This window comes from Chiloscyllium plagiosum, unplaced genomic scaffold, assembly GCF_037043375.1.
Source record: "Chiloscyllium plagiosum isolate Xiang-an unplaced genomic scaffold, Cpla_swu_hap1 HiC_scaffold_39, whole genome shotgun sequence".
NCBI lineage: Eukaryota > Metazoa > Chordata > Chondrichthyes > Orectolobiformes > Hemiscylliidae > Chiloscyllium > Chiloscyllium plagiosum.
This window is the reverse complement of record NW_028270177.1, coordinates 22,693,005-22,713,156: the sequence shown is the minus strand read 5'-3', so window position 1 is coordinate 22,713,156 and position 20,152 is coordinate 22,693,005. Positions and strand designations below refer to the sequence as shown.

Below are 20,152 nucleotides of genomic sequence, written 5' to 3'. Positions count from 1 at the left end.
TTTAAGGGGAGCTGAACACATGAGAGAAAAAGGAGGAGATGTGGATGAAGTTGAGGGAAGAAGGGCAGGAGGAGTCTCATGTGAAGTATAAACACTGCTGTGGCTCTTGGACTGAAGGGCTGGTTCAATCCTCGAAATACTAGATGTTATGTAAATCGTGATTACCAATATAGGTAATCTGCCCACCAGTTCTGCCATACCCTCACTTTCAAACCTCATATTGGACTCATGGGGGGTGCACGGACATTCCCAAGATCATAATTAAAGAGAATTCCTTCAGACAGTGGATATGGACCCCCCCACAAACTCGGGGATTCCTGTGCTGCCCTTCCCAAGTGAGACTGACTCTGGGAAATCCGAGGCTTCCCTTGTCCTTAGAGGTAAATGGTGACAGTAGCAGATTAAAATTGTTCCAGTGCAAATTTATATCTTAAACGTTGAATTCTTGCAGCTAATGGCAGACTCTCAGTTCTCTGCTGGCTATGAGAATCAACCAGTGAACGAGTTTTGAGAAGATTTGTAGCTCAAGTTGAGGTCCTGGATGTAAGTTTGTTTGCTGACCTTCCAGCTCAGCTAGCAAACTTATATCCAGAATCAACTAGTGTACAGCCCAGATACCTACACATTTATATTTGGGTAACCCATAGAGCCACCTCACCATATCTCAACCCCCGCCTCCCCCCCCCCCCCCACCCTTCCCCAAGCATCAGAAAAATGAGAACACACTGGATTTTGTGACTCGCTTGCATAATTGTACCTTTTTTGTCTAAGAGAGTGTGTGGGCCTAAACTGATGATTACACTGCGTCACTGAAGGGATGTGAACATTAGGCTGACCTCACCCTTCAATTTATTCCCCTCCTTCATGGATCTGAGCCAGCTCACAGCACACGCTGATTTTTAGCCTGGGGTCTTTAGCTTCTATGGCAGTTTTCAAAGTGTTAATAGAGGCAGAACAAGGCTATCAGTTCCAGTGACACTAGAAATGTTCCCAGTCTATTAAATCTCCATAGTGGACAGATTCCATAAGGCTTGAAATGATTTTAAGGGGAAATGTGTAATGAATGCACTCGGGGAATCTGCTGAGATTATTGTATTTTCCTCAAATACACAGTATTTGTGTTACATATACATTCACTAGTATAGTTTTTGTTACTTTTGATAAGATAAAGCTTCAACCGTATACTGCACAACCCACCATTGTGCACGTTTGTCCTGCTGACCACAGAATGGATTCACTGGGTCCATGTACAAAACATCAGCCCCAACAACCTTAAGAATTCTTCTGTTGAATTCTGACTGTTACAGTTTTGATTTCTGTATATTCCTTTAGCCCATACTCTCCCCTAGAGAGAGAGAAAGAGAACGAAAGAGATAAATAGCACGTTCACATTGTACGATTGACTAAAATAATACTTTGACACTGAAATCAGAAAATGGGTTTTTAAAAAACACTTTGCAAATGTGAGGAATTCTGTTTCCTTCTTCCCCGGTGTTTAATTTTTTGAAGTTTAACAGAAGATGTGTTTGTGGAAATAAAACAGCACTCTTGAGTTTGGTGAGATACACAGTGTTCTGAAACCCAAGTCTATAAAACTACTTACATTTCTCTTCCATTGCCAGACATTTTAAATCCTCCAAAGGGACTTTGGACATTTAAGGCATTGTAGCAATTAATCCTGCAATAAAAGAAGAATGAATTTAATTTGAATTAAATTACTGTTTAAAGAAATCCACTCAATTCTAAAGTCTGCAAGACGAGTGAAGAAAAACAAGCATAAGGGATGATTTTTAACTGTATTCACAAGAGGGTTTAGAGTTTGATGTGCAACATATGACAATGAATTGTGACAGATGAACAAAATTAATCAGATTGGAAAAGAGGCAACACAACCTTTAAAGATCAGACGGAATTGAAATCATTCAGAATGGATAAAAACTCAAAGCTTCAACTATGTCATATTCCACTCTTCCTCCACTATCTTAATGGAAAGTTGTCCTGTTTCAGTAATTACATTTGTGCAAATGATTCAGCTCTTGGAGTAATTGCTGCTGCTTGAAATTCCTTGGTACAAAGCCAGGATTTTTAAAATACAAGTCAATTTGGAGCATACTTTTAGCAAGTTTGAGGGCTGATGTTATCAGCCCCACTAAATATGCCTCCAGAATAACTTCATGTACATAAAATGCATGCATATACGCTAAGAACTGTCAGACGTGTGGCCAATTTTTTAAGGAAATGCCTTTTGTAAATTTCTCCTTGTAATGTCAATACACCAAGTGCATCAAAATCCATTGTCATATCACATGAACACATTGAAACCACGATCAAACTGATACCCAGTTCTGATCCAAATACAACAACTGCACCAATGAACAATACATGACCCCATTTGAAAAAGAGGCACAAATGTATGTTGGAGAGAGCAAATGTGAGTTGTTTTTTAAATGAGTGATTTTTAAAACTGTCAGTCTCCTAATTGATTAGAATGTTCTTTGCCTCTGCGGGTGTGAGTGAGGCAATCTGTCTCTCTGTGAATGTTAAAACACTTGCTTGTACAATTAATTGCAGTCCTGGCATTAAGTTTTGAACTCCAAGGAGGTTCAAATTGACTATGACTTTTAACACTTCATCTCAAACAGGCATGGTGCACATCAACAACTAGTTATATTTATATAGTGCCTTTAACCAAAATGCTTCATAGGAGCATTATAAAATAAAACAACACCAGGCTAGCTAAAGAGACATCAGATCAAATGACCAAAGGCTTGGATAAAGAGGTAGATTTTAAGGAATATTTTAAGGGAGAAATAATTTAAAGGAGAGAAGGTGTAGGAAGGGATTTCCAGAGCTTGAGGCATGTGCAACAGAAGGGCATGGCGACTAATGGTAGAGTAATAAATATTAAGAAGAGGCCAGAAATTAGATGAGCACAGATAGCATGGAGGTTTCAAATGAAAAGTCACTGAACTCTGCTTTCCCTCCATAGATGTTGCCAGATCTGCTGAGTTTCTCCAGTAATTTCTGTTCACTGAGGGTGGCAAGAGCACAAAATGTACTCTGAATGGGTGGCTTCAGTGTCCATCATCAACAGTAGCGCAGTCTTTGAGGAGAATAACTCCCACCTTTACACCGAGAATACCCTCTATTGTGTTGTGTGGCAATATCACCATGCTAAATTTGAACGGATCTAGACTGAGCATCTATGAGGCACTATGACTGTCATCAACAGCAGAATTCGCAGTGACGAGGAGAAAGCGAGGACAGCAGATGCTGGAGATCAGAGTCAAAAGGTCTGGCACCAGAAAAGCACAGCAAGTCAGGTAGTGTCCGAGGAACATGAGAATTGACGTCAATTCTCCTGCTCCTTGAATGCTACCTGATCTGCTGTTGTTTTTCAGTGTCACACCTTTTGAGCAGAATTTGCAACCACATGGCCTGTCACATTGCCCATCTACAACTACCATCATAACCAGGGGATCAACTTTGCTTCAATAGAGTGCACGCCAGGCGCAGCACCAGGCATACCTAAAAATGAGAAGTCAATCTTGTGTAGCTACAAAATAGGACTGATTGCATGCCAAATGGCAGAAAGTGCAAGTATTAGACAGGACTAAACAATTCCACAATATCAAATCTAAGCCCTGCATTCAATTGTGACTGGTGGTGGTCAATTAAACATCTCACTGGAGCAGCAGGCTTCAGAAATATCCCTGCTCTCAATGATGGGGGAGCCTAACACAGTTAATCTCTATGTCCATTGCAAAGAAGATGTGGAAGATCACAGGCTCTGCCCAACATTATGGTCGCCTTTTGTTGATGGAGAGAATTCAAAAGAGGGAATTTTGATTGACTTTCCCTCCTCATTTGAGAGACACTGAAGTCAATTGTAATTCCTTATCAATGACCTGGCTGTGAAAAAGGGACTCTGCAGATTTGAGTTCAGCATGACACAAAATATTGCAATTAGTTACTAGTTAGCATCTTCCGTCCCTACACATATTTCATTTCACTAGACAAGGCCCAAAATACACTAAAGCCGTCGTATTTCACCAGAAGTAAAACTTGAAAAAGCATAAATAAATCTGATTGTACAAAAGAAACCTCCATTGAGTGCTCCAACTCATGACAGAGCATTTTTATTTATAATATTCCACATCTAGAAATTGCTGATCCTGAATAAAATGAAAGATAGAATTTATGTTCAACATTGCTCAGGACTGAGTGTTTGAGTTTTGATATGTTTTGTTTCAATAAATATTCTTTCCTTCCAAAACGTTGACTGTAATAACGGAATGAGCTCACTAAAACAGTCACTGGTAAGCAGGCTGGAAACCATCTGAGGCAAGAGGCTGTGCAATGCTTTGTGCCAGCAACAGACTGTAGTCTGAGAGGGACTGGCAAGCTGCAAAAGCAGTGAGTGATGTAGTAACACATCAACCGAATTGGACAGCTTGAATCCATTGTTCAGCATCCATTCCCTGTACTTACTTTCAGTAGATAACTGGATATATTTCTGGAATAAACTATGTCATAGGAAGCTAGTAACAGACGTCAGGAGGACATGGACAGACTGTGGAAATGGGCAGGCACAAGGCAGATTTACTGCAGAAGAGTGTGAAGTGATGCATCTTGGAAAGTAGAATGAGTAGATCCAACATAAACTAAAAGGGACAATTTTAAAGAGCATGCAGGAAGAGAGAGTCTGGGAACTTCACATTATCGTATCTTTGAGGAGTTGTCAAAAAAGCTGCTTAACAACAAAATCAATCAGGATTCTTGCCTTTATAAATAGAGTTAAACATCACACAACACCAGATTATATTCCCACAGATTTATTTGGAATTTGTGGAATTCTATGGGGTGAATTGCATTTGCAGGTACATTCTAAGTTGTTCAAAAAAGCACATAATCTGTAAGCAGTCAGACCACGTGACATTATAAATTCCTACTTTGGAAATAGAACCAGTCTGACTCAAGGTTGGAATACAGATAAACTCTAACCTCACAATTTTAAAGCATTGTCTCCGCTGAGATGTCACTTTCTTTTATAAAACCATGGGTTATCTCAGGAATATAACTGAAAGATGTTCTGGGATGTACATATTAATGAATCAAAACCTGTGACCCATTCTAAGTGATTAAAGACTTAACAGCAATCTAGGTTTGTTCAAAACATCGCATCATTGATCTTTTACTATAAACTCTGTGCCCTATGATCCAGCCCCACTAGCTACCCGACGAGTGAGCAGCACTCCGAAAGCTTGTACAGGTAGACAATCCTTTATCCGAAATCCTCAGGACCAGCTGTCTTTCAGATTAATCGACATTTTCATAGTAACATTTTTAAAAATTACTGAACAGCAGACCCACCTGTGATTACTACACGCACTGAGACAGAATTGATGCCTGCCAGTGCTGGGCCACACCGCTGAGTGACGTGGGTTGAGTGGGTGTGGTGTTGCATTAACTGTTTGCACGCCAAACCACTTTATTAATGAGATAAAATCTGCAGGAAAAATACTTCGGATTTTGGAACTTTTCGGATTTTGGAATTTCAGATAAAGGATTGTCTATCTGTACTTCCAAATAAATCTGTGGGACTATTACCTGATGTTGTGTGATTTTTAACTTTGTGACACCAGTCCAACACTGGCACCTCCACATCATTTATAAATAGAGGCACTGAGTAAAGAAACAAGGAGGTTATGGTAAAGCTTTAGAAATCAGCCTCAATTAGAGACTTGTGTCTACTTCTAGGCATTATGTTTTATTATTAGAATGGTAGAAGGCCATCAGTTATATTAGGAGATGGGAGAAACTTGGATTGTTCTCCTTTGAGTCCATATAGTTAAGGGGAGATTTAATGGAGGTGTTGAAAATTATAAAGGGTTTAGATGGAGTAGATGGAGAGAAACTGTTTCCACTGGAAACAGTTTGGTAACCTGAAGACCCAAAATTGAGATAATTTGTGAAAATCTGGAAGGAAATGAGAAGATTTTTATGCATCAAGTTTTTATGATTTATAATGCATTGCCTGAAAGAGTGGTAGATGCAGATTCAATAGTAACTGACAAAAAGGTGCTTTGATATGCTGTTGAAGAGCCAATGTTTGTAGGACTTTGGGAAAGGAGCAGAACCATTGGACTAATTGGATGGATCTTTGAAAGAGTTAGAACAGGCATGATGGGCTGAATGGCCTGTCTCTCTATTGTACAAAGTAGCTAATGCTACCTTTGTAGATGTGGATTTGTTTCATTGTTGTTGTCTATTGAAGTTTGTAATAAGGTCAAAACAGACTCTATGACTCTGTTTGACTATATGTGAAAATGTTGATCTGTCACATTTTGTAAGATTCCACTTCCAATGAAGAACTATTGCTTAATACGAGTTGCTTGACAGTCCATGCTCCTGTGAAAGTGGTTCTAATCTATGAGCATAGTATTACAAACTTTACCCACTTTCATCTGATTTGGTCAGTTCAGTGTCTGACACCACCCACCTTATACAGCCTCTAAATTAAATTACTAAGAAATCTGTCTTTGTGGTTTTCTTCTGGTCTGATCTTTGATCAATGATCTTTTTCCTTGAAACATAATTCAGAAATGTGATGGAGTTCAGGAGAGAGTTGTCTCACATTGTGGTTCCTTACCAGACTGTCCCAGCCTGCATCGCAGCAGAAACCGTTAATGCTTTATCGATGTCCTTGGTGAAGACTGCAGCTACCAGACCAAACTGAGACTTATTAGCCCTTTCCACAACCTCTTCCATAGTTTTAAACTTGATGATTGGTTGAACTGGGCCAAAAATCTGAAACAAATGAATGAAGATACTCAGAATCAAAATACAAGTTAACAGTAAAATAGCATTTCAAAGTCTATTGTTGAATGATATAATCTATAAACTTCGTACTGGAAATAATTAGAATCGAGTCCAGTACCTCTTCCTTCGCTATCCGCATGTCATCTGTGACATTTGAAAATACAGTGGGTTCAATGAAGAATCCTTTCTTCCCCAATGCTTTGCCACCACATTCAAGCTTTGCTCCTTCAGCGATACCACTTAGTACAAGTTCAAGGACTTTATCACATTGCAGTTTGTCAATCTGAAGATAAGTAAAATCCATTATGAGCACAGTTGGTCGCTCTGTACCACAGCAAATGCAATCTTATAATCTGTATAGTTAAAAAAAAAGTTACATCGTAGTAAGCTTATATCATACTGTAAAATATCCAATTGTATAATACACTGAATAGTCACCAGATAAAAAACCTGAAACTCATGGTGGGTGGACTGTAGTGGTTCAAGAAGGCAGCCCACTACCACCATCACTATCATGACCACCACCATCATCATCATCACCATCACCATCACCACCAACACCAACACCACCACCACGATCACCACCACCAACACGATCACCACCACCAACACGATCACCACCACCAACACATCCATCACCACCACCACATCCATCACCACCGTCACTACCAACAACATCACCACCACCATCACTGTGACCATCACCACCACTACATCCATCACCATCACCACATCCATCATCACCACCATCACCACGATCACGACCACCACCGTTACATCCATCACCACCACCACAACCTCAAGAGGAAATGGGGATGGGCAACAAATACTGGCTTTGTCAGCTAAGTTCGCATCCCATGAAATAGCTTTTTAAAGACAGTACAGTATAATCCCAGCCTTATAATTCATCAAAAAAAGCAAGTCTTATACCCAACAATGAGCAAACTTACATCATAATAAACTCAACCTGATACCATAACATAAGAAACTGTACGATGAAAAGTAAGGCCAAATCTACAGTCACTCTCCCTCTAGAATTAGATAGTAATACTAGTACAGTTTACTAAAATTAATCTGAACTGTATCTTTCAGTGGCTTATTGTGTTTGTTTTAGTGTTTCTAGATTGACTCCGATGCACAGGGCTATGTCAAAAGTTTCTAAGAAACTAAAGTGTGTATTGAAATTATCAATAATAAAAGTGAACAAATGTTGACATAACCATTTTTTGTTTGTTTTGCTTAAGAAAATCTTACTTGCGGGCCCTGCTCAGTGGCAGGATCAAAAGGGTTTCCTACTGTTCTCCTCTGTGCACGTTCTGTACTCTTTCTGACAAACTCATCATAGATTGGCTCCTCTACATAGATCCGTGATCCTGCTGTGCAGCACTGGCCTTGGTTGAAGAACACTCCCTGATGAGCCTGTTCCACAGCATAATCCACTGCAAGCATAAGCCAACAACATGGCACATGAGAGATTAGTTATTACCTTTTCTGTGTTAGGAAGTCCCAGTATCATCTTAGACAATATATTTCTAAGTGTCATACGTTTCCCCCCAAATATTTACAGAAAATGAGGAACCACAGATTTCTTATCTAAATATTATAAGAAGTTGAGAAAAGTGACATGCTTAAACACAGTGGAGTGTTTTATATACAGCACTAACAGCTGTGGCTCAGCAGTTATGTAGGTCGGTATCAAAGTACAACTACACATAATATAATCTTCAAAGTATAAAAGGAACATTTCCAGAGCCAAATCAGATTCAAATGATTTTTAAGAAGAGATAATGAAATTCTCTCCTTACAAATTCTTTACCTCAAGAGTATCTGAGTAAAACAAATTATTCCTCTTATACCAGACTTTTCAGCAGACATCACCTTCCAACATGGAAGGTAACAGGCAATGGTTTGAGTTGGCAAAGGTGGAGGATGTCACTGGTCACTGTGTCATTTGCAATCGCTTGCTGTTTAAGCAAGTACAACAGCTGAAATCTCACTTAGGAAACACTTAAGAGCAGCAAGATATTATGCATGCAACTGTGTTACTTGACATGTCCAATTTCAGAGGGGTGTTTAACAAGGTTTAGTGGATTAACCACTTATTTAACACCATTGTTTTCTTTCCATTGAGTAAGTGGATGGGTAATTTGATGGGCAATCACTGGGGCAGCACAGTGGCTAGCACTGCTGCCTCACAGCACCAGGGTACCAGGTTCGATTCCAGTTTCGACTGTCTGTGCAGAGTTTGCACATTCTCCCAGTGTCTGCGTGGGTTTCCTTTGGGTGCTCCGATTTCCTCCCACAGTCCAAAGATATGCAGGTCAGGTGAACTGGGCATGGTAAATTGCCCATAATGTTAGGTGCATTAGTCAGAGGGAAATGGGTCTGGGTGGGTTACTCTTCAGAGGGTCGATGTGGACTGGTTGGCCGAAGGGCCTGTTTCCACACTGTAGGGAATCTAATCTAATTGTGCACTACATCAAAATTGAGAGTTTTGTCATGCATGTGCTTGTGTGTAAGCCCAGTTGCATAGGAGGGCATTTTGTACTATAAATGTGTGTGTCCTTGCTCTGTACAATAGTTGTCATTTTAAGTTAAACCTACAATCAGCATCTGCAAAAATAATGTTCGGGCTCTTTCCTCCCAGCTCCAGTGTTACTCTCTTCAGATTACTCTTCCCAGCTGCTTCCTGGATTAATTTTCCAACCTAATGATAAATACAGAATACAAACTTTAGTCTGAGGCTGTTCTGAGATTTAGTAATATTAAAGTTCAAGTGAGGAAAAGTGATAACTCATAGATCGGAGCAAGGCTGTCTTGGATACTGAATATTCTATCAGTGAGGACTAAAACAGATTCAACAAATGTAACATAGCCAACGGGCATGTGTTAGAAGCAGCTGTTAACATATGACTGCATAATTGTTACATATCAGGAGAGTGATAGGTATGAGAGAGAGTGGATATCATACACATTATAACAGCAGCACATTCACAAGTCTTCTTCTGTGACCACTCAAAGTCTTTAACACTTTTCCTATTTAAAATAAATCAGGGGATGAAGGCGAGCACATTCGAGGCAAATTGGAAACCCTGCCGAGTGAATGATGGGGTTTGTAGTTAATGCAGCTGTTAACTCAGAAAATTGGGCGGGTGGGATTTGGTTCTAGTTTTACTTCCATTTACTTTGATGCTTCTCCTGTGTCCAGCCAGCTACTGATATGAAAGTAAAAGCATACTTCAAGCAGTCTTTTCACATTCAATTGGGTTAGGAGTAGATTTCTTTACCAGCTGAACTGCAGAATAACATTAGGTTTTGTCAGCCAGAGGAGGTTAGACAGACAGAATTCACCAAATGGCACAATTTGATTATCTGTATGTCCTAGTTATAATGCCTAACATGGCTCCCTAATCAAGGCTAAAGAATTTGCCCAGCACAGATACAAAAGAAAACATGAAAAAGACATCAACACACATGACTTGTTTGGTTATTGGCAGTATAAAACACAAGGAACATAACAACACATGACAGAAATACTGAAAGGCAATCTTTCCAAAAACACACTCAGATTTTTCTGTAGCTGTGATCCAGCACAGATCATGCTGTACCATCATTACTCACTGTCACCTGATCACTGGAATATTGTGAGGTGTCATCCTTGGCTCAGTCTCACTCTGACCTCCAAAAGACAATTGTGGGTTTAAGCCTTCACTCCAGAGACTTCAGAATTGAGCTCATAATCTGGCAGTTCCATTCAGCGCTGAAAGAATGCTGCATTGTCGGTCCTTTCATGTGATTGCAAAAGATCAGGGCCTACAAATGTGTGGGAGCTACGTTCATGTTAAAAATTCAAATCATATTTTAAAAACGGGCTCTCAGTATTCAATATGGTCAGCCTGTACATTCAGTGACAGAACTATGCCCATTGGTAAAGACCCCTGCAGAGGTGACCAGGGCTTCTGCATATAAACTGCTAAGCCACCCAAGGGATTGACACTTTTAACTGGGCACTAATCATCAAATGAGGCTGGTTGGCCAATTTGTTGGATCCTGTCATTACTGCTTGACAGTGTACGAATTGATGTTTCTGGGATCTTGCTGTACGTCAAGTGCACTGAGACTTCTGCCTTACCACAGTGACCACACTTTGAACAAGTACTTAACTGGCCGTGTTATGAAAAGTGATATGATATTCTTTCTGGTTTTTAAGTATTTAAGTATTTTAAGTATTCACCTTTTAAAGTCATAGACCTCAACCTTGTTTTGAAAATATAAAGGAAACAATTTATATTTGTTTTTCTAGAAATACATAAATTAGTATCAAGTCTGACACGAAGCACAGGAGCATCGGCAAACTTTTTCTTCACTCTAGTGATCTATTAAATCTAAACAAACGGTGACTGTTCCCCTTCTTTTAAATGAACAGTTCCCTCACTTCAAAATGCAATAGTCAGATGTACGTAACAAAGCATTTTTTGAAACAGAAAATTAATTTTGCAAGTGAATTATGATTGATCAAGTCAATTTAAAAATGCGAAAGAGAGTTTGCAGGGATGAGTTTAATGTCTTTTGCATCTTAGGCAGATTTTGGAGGGTGACGGGATCAGTTATCAGATATGAGGAGTTTACTGGCATCTAAAAACGTGCAACTTCCTGACTAATAGGACCATAGAAATGGGAGTATTTTAGTTTTTTCTCAGAAGATTTATTAAGGCTCAGAGTTACTGTTTGCTTCCTGTTGCTTTATGGCTTGAAAGAAATTCCTTAATTTTGTAATCGCAACATGGTATGATTAGTGCCGTATGAGCTTTGGTCAAAAGGATGTTTGAAAATGTTCGGCATTCCTTATACTTGAAAAAAATTATCATGGGAAATCATTACTGACTATGTAAAACTTCAGAAGAATGCTTTGGGGAAATTACTGTGGGCTGATTCTACTTTTAATTGACACTTTTGGATGAAATAGCCCCCCAAAAAAGTGCTGAGTTCTGGCATTTAAGGGATTGAGACAGGAAACAGCTTTCTCCTCTTTTGACTTCAGACTTTTAACAGGACATTCTTGAAATCTTTCAGAAACAGGACAGCATCAACCATTATTTCAGATTCACAGAGTTACTTATTCTCTCATTTCTTGTACAACATTAATTTAATGCCTCCATTTTTTAAAAAATCTGATGTGCAAACAGCATCTGAATTTGGCTATCTTCTAAAGGCTAGACTTGCTTATACTGGGATAAAAGGCCAGAAAGGATACTTTGTCATGAGGAGTGAAACACAGAGAAGTCGACCCCATCCTGTCTCTCGCCACTCATCAATGGCCAATAGCAACGTCTGGTCTCAGTTCATCGTAAATAATTCCATGGTTTCCTTACATGTTGAACAACCCACTTGCATCAAATACACGTCCAAGTATTACTTATATTTCAGAGCTTTGGTGTTTCCCCTCTTTGCATTTTTCAATGACAGAGCAGAATATTGAGCTAATTCCATCCACAGGTTCACTTGCAACTGCAGCATGGGTTAGCCCCATTTCCTAACATGTATACTCCCCTCTCTCCCAACACCCTCAAGTTGAATGGTTTACAGATACAAAAAAAACCTTCCTCACTTGTGAGATTCCATTTTGGATATGAGCCAGAACCATATGAAATATTCTCCAGAACATATTCAAACATTGTAAAGACTTCTTTAGCAAAAGCAACTCAGTGCACCAAACAGCAGCAGAATCGCTTGTAATTCATTAGGAAAAGAGCATTTTTGCACCGAGCTGAGCCTCTAATGAGCAAGATAAGATGTGGTCTTCCTCATCTATTGATCCCCAAACATGAAAGAGCTGCATTCCTGCAATCAACAATTCAGGGGAGAGAAATCAAATCTGGGTCGTTTAACTGCTCAGGCTTGCTCCAACATTGGCAAAAGTGAGGACTGCAGATGCTGGAGATCAGAGTCTAGGTCAGGGTGGTGCTGGAAAAGCACAGCAGGTCAGGCAGCATCTGAGGAGCAGGAAAATCGATGTTTCAGGCAAAAGCCCTTCATCAGGAATGGCCTCCTGATTTTCCTGCTTCTTGGATGCTACCTGACCTGCTGTGCTTTTCTAGCACCACTCTAATCTAGTCTCTGCTCCACCATTGGTCTGATGGACATCTCAACTTCCACTTCCTTGCCATGGCTCCATATGCTTTGATAACAGTTACCCACCAAAATGTTATTTATCTCAGTCTAGAAAAATTCAATATTCCTTTTACCCACCAAAATGTAATTTATCTGTCTTGAAAAATTCAATATTCCTAGAACCCACATGAAAACATGTTTCCTGATTTCATTCCTGCACACACTTGTTCTAATGTTATCATTACATACCCTTGCTCTTGATTCCCCCCAACAAAGGAAATAATTTCTTAGTTTTTTTTGTAGCTAATATCCTTTTAAATGCCTTGATCAAGCTCCATCTCCTCCAAAGAATTATGAGCCATGCTTATGCAACCTGTCCCTATAATTTAGTCCTACACAGCAGGGTGTGGATCTTAAAAATCTGTACCAAGCTATCTCCAGCAGAGCAACACTCAAAACTGAATACTGTGTTCCAAATTGAAGTCTGTCAAAGACTGTATATAAGTGAAGCATTGCTTCCTTCCCTTTGCATTTCACCCCCACTTAGGCTAAACAGCAATCATGCATTCACCATCTTGAAGTTTTTTTGTATCTGTCTATGGATGTTTAATGTCTATGTGCTTAGATATTTGAATCTCTTTGTTGCTTTACAGTTCACAGTTTTATATTACCTTTTAAAAAAGTATATGTAACCTTTTTGTTCTCAAAGTCACCTCACACCTCTGCCATATTTTCATCCATTTATTAAATTTGTCTATCCCCTTTTCTCTTTATTCTGATTGTGGGATGTGGACATTGCTGGCCAAGTCAGCATTTTCTACCCATTATAATTATCCTTGAAGGGAATGGCTTGCTGGGCCATTTCAGAGGGTGTTGCTGTGGGTCAGGAGTCATATACTGACCAGGATGGCAGAATTTCTTCCCTGAGAGGACATTAATGAATCAGATGGACTTTTATGACAATCAATTATAGTTTCCATTACATCATAAGACATTGGAGCAGAATTAGGCCATTCAGTCCATCGTGTCTGTGCCACCAATCATGGCTGATAGGTTTCTCGATCCATTCTCTTGCCTTCTCCCTGTAACCCCAATCCCTGTACCAATCAAGAACCTATCTGTCTCTGTCTTAAGTACGCTTAGTGATTTGAAGAGATTCCTCCTCAGTTCAGGTCTAAAGTGTTGCCCCTTGACTCTGCGGCTGTGCCCTCAGGGGGATAAACATCTTCTCCACGTCCACTCTATCCAGGCATCTCAGTATTCCATAAATTTCAATCAGTTCCCCCCTCATCCCATCGAATATAGACCCAGGGTCCTCAGCCAGTCCTCATACGATAAGCCCTTCATTCCGCGGATCATACTTGCAAATCTCCTCTAATGCCAACACATCCTGCCTTAGATACGGGGTCCAAAACTGCTGACAATATTCCAAATGCAGAGCCTGCTCTTGTATTCTCGCCCTCTTGAAATGAATGCTAGCATTGCATTTGCCTCCCTATCTGCCAACTAAACCTGCATGTTAACCATGAGAGAATCCAGAACTGGAACTCCTAAGTCCCTTGGTACTTCAAATTTCCAAAGCCTTTCCCCATTTAGAAAATAGTCTACACCTCTATTCCTCCTAATCTCATACGTTCTCTTTTGTTTCCATCTGCCACTTCTTCGAACACTCTCCTAGCCCCTGTCCAAATCCATCTGCAGCCTCCCTACTTCCTCGACACTACCTGTCCCTCTGCCTAGCATACAGATTGTTCAAGGATAACGTGAATGACTGTGTTTCATTGCACCATTCCTGAATTAATGTCACATTCAAAGTTTTTAATTGAACTGAAAGTCCACCAGCTGCCATGGTGGGATTAGAACCAATGTCCCCAGAGAATAATCTGAGATGTCTATCAGATTATTAATCCAATAATATTACAGCTCTGCACTGATTTCCTCTTTGCAAATTCCTCCTTCACTTACACTGTTCACTCTCCCTGCTAAACTTTGTCAAATAATGATTCAAACAGCAAATTGGTGACATGGAGGAAATGACCTGGTTGGCAAATCAAGCCCATTAGATTTCAGGCCAACTTCCTAACTCTCCACTGATTACCTGGAGGGTTCCCCATCATTAGTTCTGAAGCATTTATTCCGATGCCCACTGATGATTTTTGCCTTTTGAGTCCATTTCTCCTTTGTGGGTAAGGCTAATTTTTTTTTTTAAATGAAAAGCAGAGTTTACTTTATTGCAGTGAAATGTAAGCATTGCAGCTGGTGAGGTATGTTGGAACATGACATCGGACACAGCCGTTTTCCATTTAAACATTTAATGATCTGAAACCTAGTAAAGTCAATGGGAGTAAATCCTGTATCTTGACTTGAAACCACGCAGCTGGTGAACTGTAGCCAGCAAGAATAGGACACAGAGACCAGAAAACATAGAACCATAACCATTTGCAACACAGAAAGAAGCCATTCAATCCATTGTGCCTGACCTGGCTCTTTGCTTGAACAATCAAAACTAAACTCACCATTCTGATCTCTCTCTTTGACAATCGATCCCTTAAAAGATTGAGTAATCTCTGTCTCAAACACTCCCTTTGGAAAAGCATTCCATCCTCCATATACTCCCTGTGTAAGATCAATCCTTAAGCTCTGCATCAATTTTGAGTTACTACCCATGCGTCACTGAATCCTCAAATAGAGGAAATAGCCTTTTAATGACTTACTGCTTAAAAATCTTTCATGGTTTTCAAATTGCCCCCTTAACATGCTCTTCTCCTGTGGCACCAATTCAAGTGTCATGGTTCCTTCCTCAAACTTCAAACACCCCATCCTTGACGTTGTCACGCGATGAGGCAGTAGGGATTGGGTTAAGAGAGGACATTGCATTCAGAGGATGCAGTGGGTTATATAAAGCACAGTGATTATGTGGGGCATCCCCTTTGTCAAACTGTCTAACTTGCACAACATTGGCTGTCACTCTCACCTGCTCTAATCACAGGACCTTCTTAGCATTTGCCCAGCCAACAACATGCTTGTATTTATATAGCTCCTTTAATGTAATGAATCATCCCCAGGTACTTCACAGGAGGTCTATAAAACAAAGTTTGGCACCAGGCTACATTAGGAGTTTCTAGGACAGGAAAAACTAAAGTTTGGTCAAAGACTTTTAAGCGGAATTTTAAAGAAGAAAAAGGAGGAAGAGAGATGGAAAGTTTTAGGGAGTCAATTTCAGAACTTACTATCTTGGCAGCTGAAAACACAGACCAAATAGTAGAGCAATTAAAATTGTCAACACTCAAAATGTCACAATTTGGGGGGACAGATATCTCAAAGTGCTGTGCAGCTGGGGACATTTGCAGAGATAGGAAGAAGATATGGTCACAGAGGAATTTCAAAAAGGGGACAAAAATTTTAAAACTGAGGCATTGCTTGACTGAGGACTAGTGCAAATCAGGGCAGTTAGGACATGGGTGTCAGAGTTTTGGATGGTATCAAATTTGCAGAGGATTTAATTGGAGAGACTGGCCAGGAGTGAGTTGGAATAGACTTTTTTTATTCGCTCGTGGTCAGACTTTATTGTCTGTACATAGTTGCCCTTGAGAAGGTGTGGTGAGCTGCCTTCTTGCACTGCAGCAGTCCATGTGCTGTTGGTTGACCCACAGTGCCCTTAGAGAATGAATTTCAGGATTTCAATCCAGCAACAGTGAAGGAATGGCCATATATTTCCAAGTCAGGATGGTGAGTGGCTTGGATGGGAACTTGCAGGGAATGGTGTACCCATGTATCAGCTGCCCTTATCCTTCTAGCTGGAAGTGGTTGTGGGTTTGAAAGGTGCTGTCCTCATGCATTGATGCTCAATTGAGCTTCCCTTCTCACAGAACATGATAATATAAATGAAATTACTGAAATTTCCAAAATAAAAATGCATTGCAATTAGATGCTATGTTTAAAGTGTCAATATTAAGTCATTTCATTTGTTGAATAGAAATTTTCCAACTGGAAGCAAGTTGGCTTTGTACCTCTAGAAAGCATATGGAAGTTTCAAAATGAAGAAATTTATTCATTTTATCAGCTTTTTAAAAATGTAATTTTACTTTTACTGGTAAGCCAAAGCAAAGGCCATAACACCGTAAGTGCAGGACACCAAAAATGTTACAAAAGTTAAGATAAAATGGAAGATAAACTGAGACTGGGTGATTACAAACTCTAGTTTCAACAAAGCCTGAAAGTCAGAGGAAGAAAGTGAGAACGAGGTGGTGAGGAGTTCTCCGACTGTACTCTAAAAGAATAAATGAAGGGTCAGAAGCTGTTTTGAGTCTAAGTTTCAACCCAGTGAGGCCTTAGAGATGGGAGAGAGTACAAAAGGTCGGGAGGCTGAGTTTTCAAAGGAACAAGAGAGAAACCATAGTGGGACATTGATCGCACCAATATCAATTGTAAAGATTATGTCAGTTACAAGTGAAGATGCAGCAGACAGCAGAGGAAGGAGGTTTGCTTCTAAAGAAAATTAGGAATTGCCTCAGTTCAGGATGAAAGAGCAATGCTAGGAGGAAGGGCTTTATTAAATATGCCAGCGGTATTAAGAACAAAGGAAATAGCAGCAGGACCATACAATACACTGTCTTAACCCAGATCCACAAGTCAAGTCGATCACGGCCAATCTTTCGCTTTAACTCCATTGATCTAGTTGCTCTCCCTATCATCACATTCCCTGAGATATTATTGGCTTATCCTTGAATTGGCTTTGCTTTTATTGAGAGTTTAAAATTATTGAAGGGAAAATAAAATCTTGGGTTAATAAACGTAGAATTACTTACAAGCAGCTTTAGCAACAGAGGAGATCAAAGAGTTCTATTTGTGGTCAGTGTGACCAAGATTAATAAAGGATCAGAGTGGAAGTACCAGGGGCAAGAGGTTGTACCTGTTGGCTAGTAACAGACATGAAGAAACTGCTGCAAAAATACTTTCTACATCAGGTTCCACAGCATAAATTGCACAACTCCTCGAGCTTTTTCCATATCACAATGTTTATATCAGAATCAGAAAGAATTACTTCAAGAAGATTGTATACAGTATATCACAAACGTAAGTAAAGAAAACGAGACCAATCAACCCATGTAGCTCCCCCATTTTCGAAACCCTGTGTCATAGGATTTGGCTGTATCTTTTCAGAATTATATCTGCTACATAGAAGAAAGTAAACTTCTGAGTAAAAATATATGCTCAGCGTCTGTTAATATAAAAAAAAACAATTGTTCCGATAATCACAGGAGGAAAATTCCAGCAAAAGAAACCTTAGTTACTGGAAACTCAATCATCATAAGAAATTAATTATTAAAAGATGCAAAAGAAAGTCTCTCAAGCAGACTTCTTGGAGGACAGCAGTGCAGCTTTTCAGAAGGGAGCAGATCACTGCTGTTAGCAGGCAGACCTTTTATTACACTAGACCTTGCGGTGCACTTTTTATTGGAAAATAGATGTCCTGTTTTGTGGTATTCCTATCAAACCAAATGTTAACCTCTGTGAGACACAGCTGCTTTTAGATATTTGGATCATAACAGGAAATCAAAACCTAAAAAGGACACAGTATATAATGGCTGAACATCGCAGTAAGCATCTGGTTTTGTTTGGATCTGCGAGATGGAGCTTTAGATTTTGGATAATTTTCATTTTCATTTTTAGGGTCATGAAGCTTTTAAATGTGCAGGTAATGAAAATAAACTGCAATTGAGGCAAACCACACAATATGACTTAGAACATATGCTTTAATGAAAGCAGAACCTTCTAGAATTGCAACTAAAATAATTTTGCCTGAAGAGGCACCTCCAAATCACTTACAACTTTGAAATACTTGATATGAAACGGTTCGAATCTCCATTTTAACACAATGATAATTTAAAAAAAACTAAATCTGTCAGACTCATTGTTTGGGAAGTGATTTTGCCTTTTATAGTGCAACCTGTTGTCTCATGGACAAGCTGCTTGTATTCCAAGTGGTAAATAAATGTCTGAGCAACATGATTCAGAGAGACTTTCTGATCTAGTGCCCATCTCCTCAGGCACCCAGAATAGCTTGGATTAAATTTTATGATAGTGGTTATTACATTCCTCAGACTGCTGCATTCTTTATGCAAGCTGTTCCATCCGAAGCAAACTCTAACATACTCAAAGATCTGAAGCCCAAAACTTATCCTACGCCAAATCCTAATTCAATTTCATCCTTATCAACCAACACCCCTCCACCCTTATTTGATTCTCCCCCTCCACTATGAAATTGAATTCAAAATGTCAGTTTGAGTTACAAATCTCACTGTGTTCTGTCATTGTGTTTTGCCTTTTAAGCTTTTCAGGGCAATGCACCCCTAGGTCTCTGACCTTCAGTGCATCACTTACCCCTCCCATTCTACAATCTGCATGAAAACTTGAACTGCAAACTCTGGAACTCACTGCATAACATTCCTCCTTGTCACCACACCCTCAAAAGCTTCCTGAGGGCCTACCTCTCTGACTACATCTTCAATCCCCTCTGACTACATCTTCAATCCCCTGACTCTACTACTTCCTGTTTTTAATTTGTATCTTTATGAGAAGTCTTTAAACACGGACTCCAGGCAAGTTGTTACTGTTAATGGAATTGGCAGTTAGTCCTTCTACCTAGTTGAATTGTTTGGGCCTTCTTCAACTCCAAACACACTTGTGGGTGACCATAAGATTTTGCCCCATTGCGTCATCAAAAGGCATTTGAAAAGGTACCACCTAAAAGGTTATTGCATGACGAGGGAGTTTGTGTTGGGGGGGTAACATACTGACAGGTATAGAAGATTGGCTCTCTGGCAGAAGACAGAAAGCATGCAAAAGTGGGTCATTTTTAGATTGGCAGATGTGACGAATGGGGTCCTGCAAGTGCTTATGCTGTACTCTTGAATTTTTTAACATTTGTGTCAATGATATAGATGAGGGGATTAGAGGCATGGTCTATTTGTAGTGCAATGATAGTGTCCAGATTCAAGTCCCACTTGCTCCAGAGATGTGTAATAACCTCTCTTGAAAGGCTCATCAGAAGATATCTAACTAAAATTGCAAATGACACAAAGAGATAGGAAAATGTATTGGGAAGTTGACATAACAAGGATGCAGACCAATACAGATAGGCGAGATGTGGGCCAACAATCTGGTAGATGGAGTATAATGTGGAAAACTGTGAAGTTGTTCACATTGTCAGAAAGAT

The 20,152-nt window shown here is 39.7% G+C and overlaps 1 protein-coding gene across 1 annotated transcript in view; it reads right to left on the bottom strand.

The window, feature by feature from the left end:
- Nucleotides 1-704: 704 nt before the first annotated feature.
- aldh1a2 (aldehyde dehydrogenase 1 family, member A2) overlaps nt 705-20,152 on the bottom strand; it is a 66,051-nt gene continuing 46,603 nt past the window's right edge. Inside the window, exons 8-13 of the mRNA XM_043677453.2 lie at nt 9,427-9,529; nt 8,077-8,261; nt 6,941-7,105; nt 6,653-6,810; nt 1,604-1,678; nt 705-1,345 (exon numbers count right to left, since the gene is read on the bottom strand). Of these exons, the coding sequence (XP_043533388.1) occupies nt 1,273-1,345; nt 1,604-1,678; nt 6,653-6,810; nt 6,941-7,105; nt 8,077-8,261; nt 9,427-9,529 (759 nt within the window). The 3' untranslated portion in view covers nt 705-1,272. The remainder of the gene's footprint in view (nt 1,346-1,603; nt 1,679-6,652; nt 6,811-6,940; nt 7,106-8,076; nt 8,262-9,426; nt 9,530-20,152) is intronic.